We start from the raw sequence: 20596 nt of genomic DNA, 5'->3' as shown, positions 1-20596 counted from the left end.
GGACCCGATGGTCTCTTCTGGTCCCTGCTGACACTGCCGTGTACACACAGGCACAACTAGTTCATGTGCACCACATCCACAAGGATACCTACAGACACCAGATCCCCTGGAAATGAAGCTACAAGCTGTCTCCAGCTGCCTAACGTGAGGGCTGGGAACTGAACCCAGGTCCTCTACGAGCACACCCAGTGCTTTCAACCAGTTAGTCGTCTCTCTAGCTCCAAATTGAAGCTGTCAAGAAACACTGGCTGAACAAAACAGCAGAGGTGGCGAACTCAACAGCTCCAACAGTCTCATTTCAGCCACTACATGCCATGTGACACCCATACTGGCAATCCATCCCCTTTGCAGACTGGCCCATGTATTTGCTTTTCCTTGTGATAAAATTTCCCTGGTAACAAACCATTGGCATCCCCTCCCAGAAAGTGTTGGCTAGGAACACAGCAGCCCTGGAAAGCCAATCTGTACCCGGCAAATGAGGAACTAGCACATGGGGAGGTGGCTGAGCAGCAAAGGCCTTTGGATTGCTGCTTCAGGACAGAAGTGTGGTCTTCAAGTTTCAACCATTCTGTGTCAGAGGGTTAAAAGAAACCAGGAGAAATAAATACAGCCAAGACCCCAGTGACCCTGATGGCACTTACAGTCACAGAGGTAGCGATCCAGAAGGCCACAGACTGTTCCAGGTCATATAATGTACTTGCTACTCATCCATGAAAATCAACACAGAAACTGAGCAAGACTTGTTATGTTCATGGATTGACAAGAGAATCTACCTCTTGAATATATAATAAAAACTCACACCTGTGTACAGAGGACAGAAGAGAACCTTGGACACCATTCCTCAGGAGTGGTCCTTTCGCTTTTAGTTTTTTGTTTGTTTGTTTGTTTGAACAGGGTCTCTCACTAACCTGGAGCTCAACAAATGGGCTAGCCTGGCTGGGATCTGCATCTCTACCTCCACAGAGCTAGGACTCTAATATGCCACCATGCAGAGCTTTTACGCAGGTTCTGAGACTCAAACTCAGCATCACCACCAACCCACCTTTTTTTTTTAGACAGGGTCTTATTTAGCGAAGGCTAGCTAAACAAGGATGACCTTTAACTCCTGGTCCTCTTTCCTCCAGTTCCCAAGTGCTAGGATTATTGACATGTACCAACATATCCACCCTGTACTGTCTTTTTATTTCATTTTTTCCTCAATATTCACTCGTGTTTTATAAAAGTACTGATCCATAGCAGGTAAGCATGCTGTATGGTATGGATAGTTCAGTACTAGGTTATAAACTTCAAAATACTTTCAGTGTGACAGGCATTTTTATAACAGCAGGATATTGCTAGAAGGCCCTAGCATATTCCACTCAAAAAGCAAAGAAAAAGGAATAAAACCATGGTGTTGGGGATGTTTTTGCATTCTCTCTTACAAGAGAACAAAATGAACTATTTTTCCATCAGAATTTAGTAAAACATCATGAATTTTCTAGTTCACACTTTCACACTGGGAATGACTAGTGCCTCCATCTGAGTCCTCTGGACTGCAGCCAAGTCACGGTACTCAGAACCAGAAGGTGTCCTAGCAGAAAAGCCCTGTCAGTCTGAACCTAGCTTCAAATCCTAGCCTCGCTGCCTCATAGCTTCTTGCCACTGGGTACATAGCTTCACTGAGGCAGCTTCCTTAACTACACAATGCAGATTAAAGATGTCTGCCTCATCTATAACCCCAGACTGCTGGGACATTCATGTGAGTGCTTCCCAAAGTGTGGTAGATGCACACAATGACATCAGTGTGACAAGCCCAGTCTTCAAAGCGCTGACACCCCAAAGAGCCAAGTCCCTGAGGTGGCAGAGCAACAAAGATACAGAATAGTGAAACACTGAAATACTATGTTAACCAAAGATTTTACCAGACTAGAAAATGTTGGTCTCAAATTTCCCCTTTGCAAAGAACACTTTCATGACTGCTGAGTCCATTTGTCTCCCAGCACCACAGTGAACCCCAGGAGGGACAAGGAGGCGAGCCACAGCTGGCACTTCCAGCCTCCAAGTAGGACTTGGTGACAGCTAGAGAAAAGCAAGCTACTCATGTTAACTTAACTACTTGAAAACTCCCCTCCAAAGGGCCCAAACAAACTCATTATTCGTATTCATTCCTATACTTCAGGCAAGAGAAGACCAGAGAATCTTATGTTTTAGCTTTATTGACATCACAGTAGACAGGGTGAACACATGCTCTATAAAATATACATTCTTATGTGAGAAAATATAATGGATACCAGGAAACAGACACACTGAACAATTTGGCTTTGTATTTCTCTTTAGAGACGCCTTACCCCAGGGCTGCTCAGCCTGACATTCTCTACTGGGGAAGAGAACAGAGGGCAGCAGAGAGAAGTCACTCAGCGGGTGAAGAGGCCATCTCCAGTAGCCATAAGATATTTCAAGGGCACTTAGCCACCTGAAGATCAGCTTCTCTTTGAAAACAGTTACAGCTGCTACAAGATCACTTCACATCCAAAAACAGGCAGAGACAAGTCAAACCCCTCTTCACCATGATTATCAGGACTTCGAAGAAACAATGGTCAATGGAAGGAGTGCATCCAAATCTTAACCTAAAACACGTAGACCTTGAGAGTGCTTGCCTGGGTTTGACTCCTAGGACACCACACACCAACATCTCTTTCCCTCCCACCTTCTCAAAAACCTACAAGTGTTTCCTGGGTTTCCAGATGTTCCAAGTACAGGTCCTAATACATCCTTAATTCGGAAACTTGGTACTTCAGTCAGTGAACCAGATAAATGTCCAAAATAGAATAAAAGAAAAAGTAAATCTGAGCTAACTGCTGTATATTAAGATCATGTTCCAAACAAAAAGTTTGAAGTAGAGAGGGCGGTGGAAGCATGCCACCAAAATGGCCTGGCAAAGAGACCATCTAACAGAAAACACCAGCTCAACTATTTATGGTCCCATTGTTTCTTTATAACCACCCATTCATCTGCAGCAAAATAATATTTAGCTGAAGCTGCAGCTCAAAGGTAGAACACTGGCCTGGTATGCAGGAAGCTATAGGCTCAGTCCCTAGGACTGCCAAAAGAGAAAACAAAGGCCAAAGGATGGACTGTGTCTCACATAAAAAGAGAACAAATGCGGGACTTGGGTTCAGTGGAAGAGCATGCAGCTGGCATCAGGAAGCTATAGGCTCAATCCCAGCACAAGGGGCGGGGGTGGGGTATGAAGACGTGACAGGCACACTGATCTGTTACTTCTTGCCAATGCAGCACGTCAGTGAATATTTTCTCAATATTCAATCATGAGAAAAGGCCATCCTCACACACTTAGGTAAAACATGAAGCGGAACACTAAACCAACTCAACTCCAGCTGCCTCCTTAGGAAAGAATAAAAATTAATCAAGTCAGACATACCTACAGTCTCCACATTTGAAAGAGCGAGGCAGGAGACTGAGAGTTCAAGGTCAGTGGGTGCTAAAAATATATATAAAATTCAGAAAAAAAAATGAAAACATTGATTTAAATTTTTTGTAATGACACTTATGTCAGAAGTATAGGATTTTATCAGAAAAAAATGCCAACATTTCATGTTTTTAGCAATGAACACAGATCAGATTCCTTTGTTAACCAAAGTTCCAAACGATTAAAAAAAAAAAATCTGAAGTGAACTAAACAGAACACAAAGATCAAAGGACAAGCTAATGACATTATAGCGCTGCCCATGCTCCCTCCATCACTTTCTTCAGATGGTCAGCAATTAACGTCTGCACCTACCTCCCCCAAAAGCAGACTATTTCCATTATCAGGGAAGTGTAATTATTAGACTAAGATGTGTACTCCACCTTCCCGGAGATGACATCTGCCATTTCTTGTCATCCTTTTCAAAGGATGGCTGACAGTGCTGAAACTGCCTGATGCGGACCAACGATCCTTTACAACCCTTCCCTGGGCAACACACAGCCAACCAAGAGTAAAAGTTACCTGACCCAAACTACCCGTGCAAAGCTTCTGAGGTATGGCCTTACGGACAGCTATTCACTAGGGTTCGATTTCAAGTACTTCATGTTTCAGATAGCAGCCTGCATGCAGATGAGTAACAGAAAGGTGAGTGTAGATCCGCACTGGTAAGGCCTAGAGTTCAAGGAAAAGGCTACTTCTTATAGGTACACTTGTAGAATCAGCCTAAGAGGGGCACAAACAAATTAAGAGAGCTTACGTATCCACACTGAAATGAAGTGGGAACTGGCTGGGGACAGACCACTTCTCTCAAAATTTCAGTCTGCCTTGCTTTGCAGAGTTCCTGACTTAGTCCCGTGTGGACCTGTCCAGCCTGGAGGAAGTGCTGAGCAGACACTAATCCTATCACCAGAAGGGTAAAGAGCACTTGGTCAAACGTGTGCAACCCAGTTCTCTAAGGTTAGAATCTGTTGTTAGTTTAAGACCAGGGACAGGCTCACCTGTAAATGAGTTCCTAGCCAGTTAGTTAAGCAAAGCCAGAGATCTGGGAAGGCAGGGCCAAAATCTCACCAACCCTCAGAGACCAGACTGGCACCCCAGCAGAAGGGCCACTGCTGGAGCTTGGAGGCAATGTGCTGGATAAAGTGTTTCTAGAGGACTGCGTGGGGGCCTGCTTTCTACCCTAACAATAACAGATGGGACAGCACAGAACCCTGACCACGAAAGAAGTGGCATGGCGGCTACAACTGAACCAAGGCAAACCTCCATCCTGATCCTCCTGTGAGCAGCAGCTCTGAGGACAAAAGGCAACTTTTCAATTCAGATGTGAGTCTTTGTTTACTGACACTGTTTAGAAGCAGAACATTTTTTCCCTCCCCTGAGTGTTTCTTAGACTGTTAGTCCCCTACTGGCAAAATAAATACAGCTCAAGTAAGAGCGAGCAGCATCACCCTTGATCTAGTTAACAGTTCACAAAGGCAGCTCTTTACTGAAGTGGCTCAGTCCTCTTTGGTTCCTGGAGGGAGCTGGAGAGAGCTTGGAGCAGCTAGTAAACAACCTCTCTCATGTAAGAGACACACAGCTAACAAGAGCAGTGTCACGAGCGAGCTCTTAATTTCTAGTCTCATCCCTTTGCACTATACATTTTCTTCCTTTTGGGCATGTTCCAGTTTTTTATTTTCTTGCTGGCCAGACTAGAAACATTTTAAAGTGAAAATGAAGAAAACATGACAGTTTGAATAGAACAAGAAGTTAAAAAAACTAACAGTGCTGCTGTCTGAGAAAGAAAAAACTAGGATTAAAACAAGCATGGGAAAAATTCCAAAATTCATCTTAACTTTCTGACAAAAAGCTAAGAAACTGTGTGAGTTTGGAACTCTAGAAATATACAGTTACTTATAAATAGACACCTTTACAAGTTGGGAGCCACCTAGCAGGGAGCTGGCATTACACTCAAGAGGATAGACTGAAAGCACATGACACTTCATTAGTGTTAACATTCTTCATTTACATAAAGCTTTTTGGCTTAAATAATAACTCGCATAAAAAGCCACTCTAAATTTACAGAGCACAAGAACGTCCGAGTGATCTACTCCCAGGAGCTCACTTCCCTTCTTAATATGCTACATTCGTGAAGGCGATTAAAACAAAGTAAACATGAAAAAGAACAATCTTTGGCTTCCTTGTCATCAAAGTACTCTGCTGAAAGAAGACTGTCCCAAAATAAGTCATCTTCTATGCTCACAGGGCTGTGACAAGGCTGCTGAGCTGGAAGAGCAAGACATTTATGCTAGAACGAGATTATCACCTGGCACTTGTAAACAGATGGCAAGTATTGGATGCATGGACCTTCAGGCATGAAGCAAGCAGTTAATTACACCACGACTGAGTCTGTGAGCACACAATCACTCACTAAGTACCCTGCCTCTCTACATACACCTAGTAATAAACAGTCTTAAAACTTTGTTTACAGACCTTACTAAACTAAGTTATGCAAAATCTGTGATCTTGAGAATCTGCTGCCCATATAGTAACCAGACAGACATTATATATAATTTAGGCATATCAAAAATATTTACACTGTAGCCAACACACAAGGTCAATGAGTAGAAAAATTATTTATAAATGCACATATATTTACAATGACATCCCTGGTTATAGGGACAAAACACACACACAACACACACACATACAACACACACATACACACACACACACAATCCACAAGAATACAAAAGCCTTTGATCTGGTACCAGTTGGTGAAACTTGGATTCTAACTGAGACCTTGAATATCAAAGTCTCAGCTGCTATTCTCAGCTCAGCACCACAGAGAATCCCAGTTATACTTATGAGAGCTCAGAAGCTATTTCTGCTTCTTGCTTGGAAGGTAAAGTAGAATGTCAAGTAGTGATGCTTTCTCAGGACACTCTGAGGACTGGGCTAGTCCAGCAGGCTAAGCAGCAACGACACCCTTCATGACAGACAATGCACACCTGGGCACATCCCTGTGGGACCATCAGGAAGGACACCTGCCCATGTCGTCTTCTGCCAGAGCTGTGTACTTTCAATGCAGTGCACATTTCTGTGGTACACTTTTGTCAGCCACTGCTTCTCTTCGCCAGGTGTAAGCCCAAACAGACATCAGGGCTACTTTGGTGTGGTCAGATGTAACTTGAAGCAAAGAGTAGCGCAAATGCTGACTTTGGGGGCTCTTCTCAATTCTGAGGTAGTGAACTAACTAGCTTTAGTCTCTGCGTGGACCTCCTCCTGGATGAGCTTCATGTGCCCTCACCACCGTCTCGAATGTTCCGAGTCCTACTAAAATCAAAAGCGTGGTCATGTAACCTGTGGCAAGACACAGGCGAAGAGCAGTTTGGATCCCTCTCGGCCAGCTGTGATGACTCAAGGACAGGCTGCTGGGGGAAAGGAAGTAGGCCCAGGTCTCTGTTCATGTTCCACAGAGGACGCTGAAACATTTCTGAGAATGAGACAAGATATATCATCAGTGAAAGCTGAAATTTCAAAATTAATTTCCTAAAGCCTGATCTACTTTTTTAAAATTTAATTTTTAAATGTGTATGGGTGTTTTCTCTGTGTAATACATGTGTGTCTGGTACTGAAAGAGGCTGTGAGCAGCCATGTGGGAACTGAGAATCAAATCTAGGATCTCTGTACAAGCAATAAATGCCCTTTACTCCTCAGGCATCTCTCCAGCCCCTGGTATCCTTTTAACCCAATACTCAAAAGTACAGATGCCAGCATCCTAGATAAGGACACCAAGATCACAATGCCAACATTAAACACAACAACAAAATAAAATAAAATAAAAACTAGAACCACAAACTACCAAACCTTTATGAAATCTTGCTGTTCTTTTTCGCCTGTTATTTACCAGCTTTTCTGCAAAGAATTGTCTTGTCTAGTTTTATGTCAACTTAACACAGGCTGAAGTTATCAGAGGGGATCTCAACTAAGAAAATGACTTCATAAGCCTGAGATAGCTCTGCCCCTCACCAGCTGCAGCACTTGGAAGAGAGGGCCCTGCACTATGACTAGAACCTGGTGGTAGGGGCACAGGTGAGCTGGACTCAAAGGCAAAAGCATGAGAGAGCTGGCCTTGGAACTTACCCTCTGTGAGGTGGTATTACTATAATGTCCACCCCCGCCCCCCATACACAACCCTCACCATCTATAGCAGTTGGGAGAGCTGGTCCCAGGGTCATGAAAAGTGGGAGAGCTGGCCCTGCCCCTCACTGGCTACAGTACTCAGGAGAGTGAAACCTATACCTTACCTGAGTTGCATAGTAGAGCTGGCCCTGGTGGCAGGTTGCCGATGAGCCAGCCCTGAGGGCATGAGGGAGGGAGAATTGGCTCTTAGTGCATGAGACTGGAAAAGCTAGCCCTGCCACCTCACTGGCTGTAGCACTCAGTGGGCCCTGCACCTCACCTGGACCACACAGAGTAACTGGCCCTGGTGGTGAAAGCACAGGAGAGCTAGCCCCCAGAGTGTAAGAGTGGGAGAGCTGATCCAGCCCCTTGCAGGATGAAGCAATTGGGAGAGTGGGCCCCATTCCTTGACTGGGCAGCACAGCAGCGCTGGCTCTGGAGCTGTGGGTGAGAGTGAGCTGGCCCCAAAGGCATAAGAGCAGACGAACTGATCCTGCTTCCTGCCAGTGGCAGCACTGGGTGGCTTAGGCAGAGCAGTGCTGGAGAGCTTGCCCTGGTGTGGGATGCAGGTGTGGGAGAGCTAGTGGGCTGATCAACTCAGCTACAACCCATGCCCAGATCCAGGGTTTAAGTTGGCCTACTCCAAAGTCTACTGCATCTATGAACTGCCAGAGTGTGTGAAAGGCCTGGTCCTGCAGATTCAGCGGTGCAGGAACTCCATGACACAGGGCAATAATGGGAAGGAGACATGGTGAGGATCCAATATTGATGATGTCATAGAACCTAGATCTCTCAAAAAAGACCACTGACTCACTGCAAATGAACATTTGCAAGTGAGGATATGTGGGCAGAGGGAGATACTATGGGACACACTGTGACATACTAAAGCTTCCATGATGTTTGTTTGGTATGCGCACGCGCATGCGTGCGTGTGTGTGTGTGTGTGTGTGTGTGTGTGTGTGTGTGTGTGTGTGATTTTTCGGGAGAGGTTGCAAGGGTGAAGGATGGATATGAGGGAATGGGGAGATGAGTCAGACTGGGATACATGATGTGAAACTCATAAAGAACCAACAAAAAGTCAAGGAACAAATATATCTGGCCACAGGGTTCTTTTCTGAGACTGATTCTCCAACCAAGGACCATACATGGATATAACCTAGAACCCCCTGCTCAGATGTAGCCCATGGCAGCTCAGTCTCCAAATGGGTACACTAGTAAGGAGAATAGGGACTGTCTCTGACATGAACTCAGTGGCTGGCTCTTTGACACACTCCCCCGCTGAGGGAGAAGCAGCCTTGCTAGGCCACAGAGGAGGACAATGCAGCCAGTCCTGATGAGACCTGATAAGCTAGGGTCAGATAGTGTACTTAAGAGAGGGACAGGGAGGAGATGAGGGAGGGTAGGGTTGGCAGCGAATGAGGGAGGGGGCTACAGATGGGATACAAAGTAAATAAACTAATTAATATAAAAAATAAAAATTTAATTAAAAAAGTTAAAAAAAATGATTGGGCAAGCCTGTATGGCATATTCTTCAGCAGTGCTTGATGGGGAGGACCCAACCCATGATGGGTGGTGCTACTAGGCTGGTGGTCCTGGGTGCTGTAAGAAAGTGCTGAGCAAAACCATGGGAGCAAGGCAGTAGGCAGCAGCCCTTTAGCTTCTGCATCAGCTCCTGCCCTCACTGCTTTTGATGATGAACTTTCCTCCCCAAGGTCATAGCGTTTCATCATACCAATAGAGACCATAACTAAGATCAAAATAGAGTACAAAATTCTAGACACATGGAAAAGAAATTAAAAAAAAAACCAAAACATACTGTAATGACAGTTTCATGACACCTAGATAATAACCATTGGTTCAATGGAGCCGGTACTTCTTTAAATATATTTAAAAAAAATTTTATGTATATGGATGTTTTGCCAGAGTGTAGTGTACCAAATGTGCCTGGTGACAGGAGAGGTCAGAAGAGGGCATCAAGTCTCCTGAAACTGTAGTTATAGATGGTTGTGAGCCACCATATGGGTGCTGGGAACTAAACCTGGGTTCAGGTGTTGTCAAAGCACTGAGAAGATGGAGGTACAAGATGATAAACCCACAAACACAGAGTAGGACGAGGAGAATGAGAACATATTTTGGGAAAACCTAGTCTAACATTCTGGAAACAAACTTCCACAAATGAAAGCAAAATTCACCTAGAATGTAAACTAGGGCATGATTGCTCAAGATTTTATTTTATTTATTTTTTTGGTTGTTAGAGACAGGGTTTCTCTGTGTAGCCTTGGCTGTCTGGACTCGATTTGTAGACCAGGCTAGCCTCAAACTCAGAGATCTGCCTGCCTTTGCCTCTCTGAGTATTGGCATCAAAGGAATGTGCCACCACATCTAGCTGATTTCTCAAGATTTAATGTGCACGATGGGGCTGAGGATATGGTTCAGTAGATAAGAGGACTTGTGAAAACAAGAAGGCCTGAGTTCAAATTCTCAGCACTCACAAAAAGCCAGGCAACATCATGTATGACTGTAACTCCAGCATTGAGGAGCAGTGACAAGAGGATCCAGGAGCTTGCTAGCCAGTCAGCCTTGCTTAACCAGCAGTCTTGAGGCTTACAAAGTGACTCTGTCTCAACAAATAGGGTGAAGGCAATATTGAATAACTCTAGACATTCTCCTTTAGTCTCCCCATGCATGTGTCTCCATGCACATGAATACCTCACACATAAAATCCCAAATTTAATACAAGCCACATGAGGTGGCTCATGCCATAATCCTAGGATTTGCACTTGGGAGACTGAGGCAGGAGGGTTGCTATTGAATTTGAGCATGACACTGTCACAACAACAACAACAAAGAATACAAATAATCTTTGCGCCTTATTAAAATTTGGATTTAGATTCACTAGGTCTAGGGTGGGAACACAACATCTCTAACAAGTTCTAAGGTAATGCTAATAAACCCTAGCACACAATGGATAGAATTAATTAGAGTACCCTAGGCAAAGAATGGACAATGCACCAAGGCACTCTCATTTGCTCATCTCTTTACTTAAAAGCCGACTCCAAATGAAGATATCCCAGAGGTTAAAAGATGTATTGTACTTATAGTTCTTTCATGACACTAAAAAAAGCTAAGAGACTACCTTTGATTACAGTGCTCTTTTCTAACCTATATCTCTTGAAAAATCTTTAGAACTGGTCTCATACAGAGGATATCTTCAGTCTCGTGTTAGATCATTTATTGCTGCCAGAACTGTCCCTGGAAGCAACTCTATACTTTACCTTCCTCTGTAATTTTTGCCCTGTGCCCTGTTCGTTCCCCCATGTTCTTCCTCTGAGAGGGACAGCTAGGGAGCTACTTGAGAATAGTTCCCATCATGGTCCAGAAAGAGCTATGTTTTACTGACACAGGGTGGGGAGGCGAGATTATGATGCTGAGATTGTTTGCCTGACAGAAAAAGAGCCAAACAAAACATTTTAGGTTTCTCAAGCCCTACTTTTAGCACTTCAACTCTCTATTATTTAAATGAAGATGGGAGAAAATATAAAGACCTCTAGTTGACACCCATAAACAATGGCAATTATTCTAGTATATTAGTTTGTTTGTTTCCTGTTAAATGCGCATGCTACTGATACAACAGAAAGGCTGATCAGTGAAATCAAAAGCTCCAAATAGAACAAAAGCATTACCACTGCTCATCTGTGAGAAGGGAAGGTTCTCAGTCAACCTCTCATGGTTGGTAGGAAAGGCAGACAGCTCTCGCTCTGTTGATGGTATCAGACTCTCCAGATTAGCAGCATCTTGGGGAGGATGTGACAAAAATGTCTCTTTGGGCATCTGAACCATGAGGCTGGAGAGTGTCTGATCTAAAACATCCTCCTCGGCAATATAGGTGTATGGACAGTATTCTCTGGTCCTCGAGTAGATGTTGGCGTTGTCATAACAATCTGAACAGATCACCCGGGTACCCGTGCCACCTAATAATAACATGGAAAGAACCCAAACGCTTTTCTGTTAAGGAATAGTTTTGAAATAATCAACTTTCTTTAATAGCTATAGTACTTAGAGCACACTTACTTTATAAAGCAGGTGAAATTTCAAGGTCTTTATGCAAATTAACTCATTTATTCCTCACAACATCTCTATGAAATGGACACAATTCTCGTCTCTACTTTACAGACAGGTATGACAGGAGGAAGAGCTGAAAATTAAATCTAAGCACTCTGGCTTCACAGCCTATGCTCTTGAATTCTGCACCTCTGTCTGAGATACAGGTGTGGCTTGAGCAAACTAAAGCAAATAAGGCATCACCATGACATGAGAGTCCATGTTACTTTTATGAGTCAAGAGGTTAAGTGACAGTAGCTGCTCAAACTATCCCTAGTCAAATCTACCCTCCTGTGTCTCACTTTCTACAGAAGTGAGGGTGTGAGGAGAGAAGGGCAAAGGAGGTCCTAGTTCCTTTACTAGAGGACATATTATAGACCTCTGACGTTCTCCTTTACAGGCTAAGAGTCATTTTGCCCTTTAAACATTACTATGTACCTACCTGTCAGCAGGAGAACCAAATGCCTCTGGATGTTATCCGAAGGATGCTCCTCTCTAAAGGGGTGAGAAACACTTGAACCGAGGTTCCAGAACATCCTCTTCTTGTCATGACAGAGATCCAGGAGCCTCAGCTGTGCCCTTCAATCCCTGTTTAAGGCTAATGTGTTTCTTTTTTTAAGATGGCCTTCTCTGGTTAAGACTACAGTCAATTTTCATTCCATTTTACACAAACCTAAATGTTTTCAATGTTTTATCTTAAAATATTGACTCAGACTAATGGGGAAACTATACATGGAATAATAAACCCAAAAGAACAGGCTGAAATTGTAACTATGAACAGTAAGGACCTACCGTCAGTGCCTTTGTGAATATATCCGTTGGCAGGAGGCATAAGTTGCTGATGACTGCCTGCCTCAGAGTTGCTGTAGCCTTCCTGTGGTTCAGACAGTGTTCCTTGGGAAGACAAATAGCTGGGGATGTCTGCAGGCAAATTAAGCTCCTCTGTAAAGAAACATCTGTAACTCTCAAACTCAGGCAGCTAAAGTCAGCATCAGAAGGCAATTTTAAAATGTGATCCCTTTGACACTGGCCTGGAAAGTGGTATGGACCTGGAACCCAACAGCTCTTCATACTTCCCTTAGCACATGTGTGTGTGTGTGTGTATATATATATATATACATATATGTACATATATATTTTTTTTACTGGAGTTCTTCTGAGTTCCATTTTTGCTTGCCTAACATGTACAGGCTATGGGTTCAGTGCCCAGAATCACTGACTAGGGGCTAGGGGTAAGGGGTAACCAAAAGAAAAACCTAAAGGTGAAAATCTCATCTCAGCTACACTTTCACCATCTCTCTACCTGAATCCCGTCTCCTGCAGATCCCTGGTTGAATGGGGTAAAAGACCAACCAACTCACAAGGGTTCAACTTTTCCCTACAAAAAAAAACTATGCTAGAAATGAACCTTAGGCTTTAAAAAAGGAAAGTGCAAAAAAAAAACCAAACCAAAACATATCCCATCTAGGCATAGTTCACCACACCTGTAATCTCTGCATACAGGAGGTACAGGCAGAGAATCACTTAAAACTCAAGGCCAGTTTGTAAGTTCCAGGCCATCTAGGGCTACACACTGCAATCCTCTCAGTGACAAGCTGGGCACGGTGACAAACGCAGTTAATCCTAGCACTTTGGAGGCTGAGGCAGATGGATCTCTCAGTTTAAGGCCAGCCTGATCTACAGAATAAGTGCTGATAGCAAGGGGTATACAAAGAAACCCTGTGAAGGAAGGAAGGAACAAAGAAGAGAAGGAAGGAAGGAAGGAAGGAAGGAAGGAAGGAAGGAAGGAAGGAAGGAAGGAAGGGGAAGGAAAAAAAGAAAGAAGGAAAGAAAGAAAGAGAAGGAAAGAAAACCAAGAAAATATGCATGTAATACAATTCTAAGTGCTAAATTTAGGGGAAAGCATTTACAGTATATACAAATTCCCCAAATAGGTTCTGTTACCTCAAGAAAGCTAGGTATTTTGTCAGAAAAATTTCCTAATACCTCTTACTTAGTAATCAGTCACAGTACTCGGCTTTTTAATTTTCTAGTAAATCCTAAATTCCTAAGAACACGACATGTGTCTGTCATCTGGGTACCACTTACCTGTGTTTGTGATACTGTAGTCTTCATTTTTCCTTCTCATGTGGTAAATAACAATGACCCAGATCAAAGAGGTACCCACAACACAGCAGACCACAACAATGATGACAATGCCAACTGTGGTCCAACCATCATCTTCATGCCCAATGCTATTCTGAGAAGAGTCACAGTTGGAGGATGAAATGACATTTAAGTAAATGTGTCCTCGTTCTGTCCCAAGAGTGTTAGACATAATACAGGTATACTTTCCAGCGTCTTCTAGCCCAGCATCTACAATGATGAGAAGCTGATTGGCTGCAGCAAAGAAGTGCCGTTCTGTGACTAGGAGTGGTCCATCATCTTTGGTCCAGTTGAGCCGAGGAGCAGGACTCCCTCCAGCTATGCACTGCAACACTGCTGTTTCACCTCTGGTGACGGTCTTGTCCTCCAGAGGTCTAATAAATGAGGGTGTCTCTAACAGAAAAAGATTAAAAATACTAAGTTAGGAAATTTATACCCTAAAGCCGATAGAATTAGACTATTAAAAGTATAAAACAATGTGCAGTTTAACAAGGATTAACAGTTAATGTTTCAGAAACAAAAAACACCAAAAAAATTGTAATAATAATCTAAATGTGAACTGGCTGTGTTGATGCATAGCTGTAATTCCATCTACTCTATTAAGGAAGCCAAAACAAAAGGATTACAAGTTTATAGCCATCTGGGCAACTTAGTAAGACCTTGTCTCAAAAATAAAGTAAAGCAAATGGTGGGACCTGGAAAGGATCATTCTGAGTGAGCTGTCCCAGAAGCAGAAAGACACACTCGGCATATCCTCACTCATATAGACATGTAATATAGGATAAACCTACTAAAATCTTTACATCCAAAGAAACTAATCAAGAGAGAGGACCCTGACTAAAATGCTCAATCCCCATCCCGAAAGGCAAAGAGGATGGACATCAGAAGAAGAAGAAGAAAACAGGAAACAAGCTAGAAACCTGCCATGGAGGGCCTCTGAAAGGCTCTGCCCTGCAGACTCAAAGCAGATGCTGAGACTTATGGCCAAATGTTGGGCAGTGTGCATGGAATCTTATGTAAGAAGTGGGAAATAGTAAGATCTGGAGAGGACAGGAACTCCACAAGGAGAGCAACAGAACCAGAAAATTTGAACACAGGGGTCTTCCCAGAGACTCATACTCCAACCAAGTACCATGCATGGAGATAGCATAAGACCCCTGCACAGATGTAGCCCATGGCAGTTTAGTATCCAAGTAGGTTACATAGTAATGGGAAGAGGAACTGCCTCTGATATAATCTTATTGGCTTGCTCTTTGATTACCTCCCCCCGAGGGGGGAACAGCCTTACCAGGCCACAGAAGATGACAATGCAGCCACTCCTGATGAGATCTGATAGACTAAGATCAAAAAGAATTAGAGGAGGACCTTCCCTATCAGTGGACTTGGGGAGGGGCATTCGTGAAGAAGGGGGAGAGAGGGTGGGACTAGGAGGGGAGGAGGGAGGGGCTTAGGGGGGGATACAAAGTGAATAAAGTGTAATTAATTAAAAAAATAATAATAAAGTAAAGCAGGGCCAGGATACTAGCTCGGCACAGCACTGAGTGAGCACTGGGGATTTCTGTTGTTCCTGAGCCAGGTTCCCAACTATTTAACCCAAGCTGACCTCAGCCTCCAAGGTAACAAACTTACTTGAAAGGTTTTTGACAGCCAAGTCAGAGGTGCTCACCTATAACACATGAGTTCTCCAGGTGAACCAGGGTCACAGAGTGAGAGAGACCCTATCTTAAAAAAAAAAAAAGAAAAGAAAGAAGAGAAGGAGAAAGAGGAAGAAGGAGAAGGAAGAAGAAGAAAGGGAAGGAGAGGAGGAAAATGAGAAAGAAGAGAAGGATGAGAAGGAAGAGAAGACCCCACAGAACTCTTATACCTAAAAAAAAAAAATAGAGACCTGGATGGCATAATTTGCCTTGGATTTGAGTTACATAAAGAAACATGTTTTAACTAAGAATAACAAGGTGGCCCACACCGATAATCCCAGCACCCGAAAAGTAGGGAGAGGTGGAGGCAATTTCAAGTCCAACCTTTGCTATATGAGACCCTGTCTCCAAAAACAAAAATGAAGAAAAACCAAAAATGAATACAACAAAATACTATTCATGAAAAATTCAAGGAAAATCCTTTTTGATTTTCTAATTTTTAGAGATATATTCTTGCTATATAGTCCAGGCTAACCTGGAGCTCACTATTTAAACCTGACTGTCCTAAACTTGTTGTCACCCTCCTGCCCCTGTGTGTGTACCTCATTAGTACTGGGATTACAGCACTGTGCCACAGTGCCCAGTATAAAGTTGGGTTTTTGTTTTGAGACAAGAGTTTCTCTGTGTAGCTTTGGCTGTGCTGGTCACTTTGTAGACCAAGCTGGCCTTAAACTCAGAGATCTGCTTGCCTCTACCTCCCAGGGTACTGGGATTACAGATGTATGCCACCATGCCCACTGGACATGAGAAGAATTTTTAAAGAATTTTTTTAAAGAAATTAATATTAAGGTTATGTGGAGCACACAGAAAAGATAGAAAATCTAACCAGAAGACAAATAATTTTTTATTTTAAATTTCTTCTTAATTAGAGAAAAGATAAACTTTCTTAGGTTTTGTATGTAACTGTACCAAATGGTTGGGATCCTTCTAGGAAAAGCAGAACTCCCCATACAAACTCACTGAACAATTAAAAAACAAAAAACAAACTAACAAAACCCAATAACATGCAAATTAAAATATTAAAGAGGAAACATAAAAGAATAAAGAGACCTGAAGCTTTTGATAAAGATATGTGGCCTGGGTATGTTCCAAGATTTAGGTCATTTGACCCACAAATACTATTCCCTCAGCTGACATAACCCTGTATAAAGTAGCAAAATAAGAACAACACTGTAAGCCTGGTGGTAGTTGCACACGCCTTTAATCCCAGCACTCGGGAGGCAGAGGCAGATGGATCTCTGTGAGTCTGGAGCTAGCCTGGTCTACAGAGTGAGTTCCAGGACAGCCAGGGCTACACAGAAAAACTGCCTTGATGGGAGGAAGAACTCTACAGCCTAAGCCTCCAAATTGTTTCCCTTGCCTTCCAAAGCCATGTAAAGCTCCGAGGCTCCAGTGAGGCAGTGGTCCTACCAAAGCACGCTTACCTAACACTGTAAGTGAGGCATTTGCTGAGAGGCCCCCTGCTATATTCTGTGCCATGCAGCTGTAGATTCCCATGTCCTCTATCTTCACATTGGCAATGAAGAAGACGTCATCCTCGGGCATGACATGCATGCGTCTTTCTCGGGCTGCAGGAAAGTCAGTGCCACCGTCTTTCTGCCAGGAAATCTGAGGTGCTGGGTGGCCCTCTGCAGCACATTCTAATCTCGCCATGGCACCAGTGCGAATAGTTAGATCCATTGGAGTTTTCAGAAAAGACGGCATCTCTGTTCCAAAAACAGTACAGAAAAAGTAGGCAAAGGGAAAACATGCATGCCCACAAATCTAATAATCTTGTAGGCAGAATTCTTCTTTGAGAAACCACATCCTCTGGACTAACAATGAACACAGCATTTGACACTGTCTTTCCCACCTGCCCTTCAGTGTGTGGAGCACAGTATTTCTAGAATACATATCATGTCCATCTGACCATGCTGACGGAAAGAAGAAAACCAGAAAGCCGAAAACTTTTCTGAATGCCAATTTAGAACTTAGTATTTAATACTGTTCTTTCACTTACGACAGTCAAGTGATGCACTCAAATCTAATATCAACAGATATCAAGACAACTGTTTCAAAAAACATTATTCTTTAAGAAATCTCACTTAAGAAAAAAAGGAATATAGCTGGGCATAGTGGCACATGCTTTTAATTTCAGCACTCAGGCAGGCAGAGGCAGGTGGATCACTGTGAGTTCACAGCCAGCCTGGTCTACAGAGTGAGTTCCAGGACAGCCAGGGCTACAAAGAGAAACCCAAGCCTGTCCTGAAAAACAGAAGCAAGGAAGAAAGGGAAGGGAGAAGGAAAGGTGGGAAGGAAGAAGGGTGGGAGGGAGGGGGAAAGGAAGGAAGGAAGGAAGGAAGGAAGGAAGGAAGGAAGGAAGGAAGGAAGGAAGGAAGGAAACACACACACACAGGAGTCAGGTGTGGAGCTGGAGAGTGGTCTTAGTGGTAAAGAGCACTTATTGCTCTTGCAGGACTCGGGTTCAATTCTCAGCACCCACATGGCAGCTTACAACTGTGTTACTTCAGTCCTGGGAGATCAATGCCCTCTTCAGGCCTCTGTGGTACCAGCCATGCATGTGGTGCAGACATAAATGATAGCAAACTCATACACATAAAATAATAAAACAAGCTCTTTAAAAAATCTGGAAATTAAAAAAAGAAACACAAGAACAGAAGAACAAGCATATCTTTCAACTGCACACAGCCTAAAATGGAGTACTTACTCAACTTCATAGATGGACCAAGCTGCTTTAGAAAAGTTTTTTTATAACCACTAGGAGAGTTTTATTTTCAAGATGGTTCTCACTATAACCAGAGATCTACAGAGACCACTGGACCCAGAAATGTCCTAAACTTTCTCAAGTTTTAGAGGATACTGTAAACAATATCAGAATAGTTTTCAGAGAATTGTGGTTTTGGAAAGAAATTGAGACCATCAGAAGAATATCTTCAGGACAAAGAAAAATGGAAATAAAGTATCTCCTAGGGCAAAAAAAGAACGGAGGCTAGAGGGCAGTGGGCAACCCAAAGTCCACCCCTTTCTGTATCATAACCGAGAGAAAAGTAAGACCCCCTCCAAATGTGAGGCACGACATAATTTTCTTGGTCAAGGGATTTATATTAATGTAAAAAATATCTATATTACAAAGCACTTTGCCCATCAGCATAGACATAGACATAGTGTATATTCTAGAAATACATAAGTAGAAAAGCAAGTGTTTTAAAAGTCAAGTAGCACCATTCCTTACCATTCACAGTCAGCTTGGCTTTCTGAGAATAATTAGAACCAAAGTGATTAGTAACAATACACTGGTATTTCCCTTCGTCTGTGAAGTTCACACTAAAAAGGTGCAAGACACTAGTATATTCTAGAGCTTCTCCAGCCTGCTGCCGATAGCGAACAAAGTTCTCGATGTCCACATCATACAGGATCTCACTGTCTTTGCGCCACACAGTGGACATGGGTGAATCACTGCTGCTCACAGCAGTGCACGTCAGAGTTACATTAACACCTCTTAATGCAACTGTGCTTTCGGGATGTGTCCGTATCTGAGGCTTCAGAAAATCATCTAGAGGAAATAAGTGCAACAGTGGCCAAGTCAGTTACTTATTGTTATTTCTGATCCGATTTTATAAACAAAGACTGAACACTGTAAGTTTCATTCATAGAGGCTATGTTAATACGAAGGACACTGTAGAGCTGGAATCAAATCCCTTCTTAAAACTGAGGAAAATTAACTCCAGATGTCAGTTTGCTCAAAGGCTTCAGACAGTGACAAAGGTGGCTGGAACTCAGGTTCTGGACCCAGAGCTCTTCCCACCATCCCTCAGGAATCTTCTATTTCCTAAGAATTACCTATGGGGGGTGGGGTGGTTAAGGATGACAGAAACCTTATGTAACAATTTCAAGGTAAGTTCTAATTCTATCATCCCATACATATAAATACATATTTATATATATAATGATATTATGTCCCATATATAATGATATATACACAAAATGTTTATAATAACCATTATCCTTTCTGTATAATAAGAAAATGGGAATATAAACCTACTCATTTTCATGGAGACTACTAATAAATACATGACTTGAAAGTACTTTGTACATAGCTTCAACATTATAATACTCAAGAATACTCAGTGGGAGGGCATCTCTGGGACAGGGGAGGCTCCCAAGAGTCTATGGAGGGGACCCTAAATGAGACTCCTAGCAGCGGAGAATATGTGTAGCTAGGCAGAACTTCCAGTGAAGGGATGGGGACACCAACCCACCCATAAAACCTTTGACTCAAAAATTGTCCTGCCTATGAGAAGTGTAGGGATAAAGAAGGAACAGAGATTGAGGGAAAGGCAAACTACTGGCCCAACTTGAGACCTACCCCATGGGAGAAAGGCAATCCCTGTCTCTACTATGATAACTCTGCTATGCTTGCACACAGGAGACTAGCATAACTGTCCTGTGAGAAGCTTCATCCAGCAGCCGATGGAAACAGATTCAGAAACTCACAGCCAAACAACAGGTGGAGCTAGGGGAGTCTTGTGGAAGAGTGAAAGGAAGGGTTGAGGGAGCCAGAGTGGTCAAGAAGACCTACATAGTAAACTAACCAGGGCCCATGGGGGTTCACAGAGGCTGAACTACCAACCAAAGAACATACAGGACTGGATCTAAGCCCTCTACACATATGTAGTTGTGCAGCTGGTATTTCATGTGGGTCCCCTAACAAATAGAGTAGGGGCTGTCTCTCACTCTGTTTCCTGCCTTTAGATCTCTTTCCCAAAGCTGGGCTGCCTCGTCTGGCCTCAGTGGGAGAGGATATGCTTAGTCCTGCTGAGCCTTGATGTGCCAGGGTATGTTGGTACCCATGGGGGCTTCCCCTTGAGAAGGAGAGAGAGGAATGGGGGAAGGAGGTGTGAGGGTAGGACTTTGTGGAGAGGATGGAGGGGGCTGCACTAAGGCTGTAAAGTGAATAAATAAATGAAAAAAACACCCAAAAAATAGTGAAAATACAAAAAGGATAAACATGCAAGTGAAAACTGGTTTA

The 20596-nt window shown here is 43.1% G+C and overlaps 1 protein-coding gene across 3 annotated transcripts in view; it reads right to left on the bottom strand.

The window, feature by feature from the left end:
• Window positions 1–2177: 2177 nt before the first annotated feature.
• Lrig2 (leucine rich repeats and immunoglobulin like domains 2) overlaps window positions 2178–20596 on the bottom strand; it is a 59462-nt gene continuing 41043 nt past the window's right edge. Inside the window, exons 13-18 of one of the 3 annotated variants that reach the window (XM_021634206.2) lie at window positions 18800–19120; window positions 16992–17273; window positions 13817–14266; window positions 12521–12670; window positions 11311–11598; window positions 2178–6938 (exon numbers count right to left, since the gene is read on the bottom strand). In XM_021634206.2, the coding sequence (XP_021489881.1) occupies window positions 6739–6938; window positions 11311–11598; window positions 12521–12670; window positions 13817–14266; window positions 16992–17273; window positions 18800–19120 (1691 nt within the window). In that variant the 3' untranslated portion in view covers window positions 2178–6738. Of the gene's footprint in view, window positions 6939–11310; window positions 11599–12170; window positions 12224–12520; window positions 12671–13816; window positions 14267–16991; window positions 17274–18799; window positions 19121–20596 lie in introns of those variants that run through there. The other 2 variants (XM_021634207.2, XM_060392943.1) reach the window with 2 other exon arrangements.

The sequence above is a fragment of the Meriones unguiculatus genome, chromosome 10 (assembly GCF_030254825.1).
Source record: "Meriones unguiculatus strain TT.TT164.6M chromosome 10, Bangor_MerUng_6.1, whole genome shotgun sequence".
Classification (NCBI taxonomy): Eukaryota; Metazoa; Chordata; class Mammalia; order Rodentia; family Muridae; genus Meriones; species Meriones unguiculatus.
This window is presented reverse-complemented; position numbering and strand designations above follow the sequence as displayed.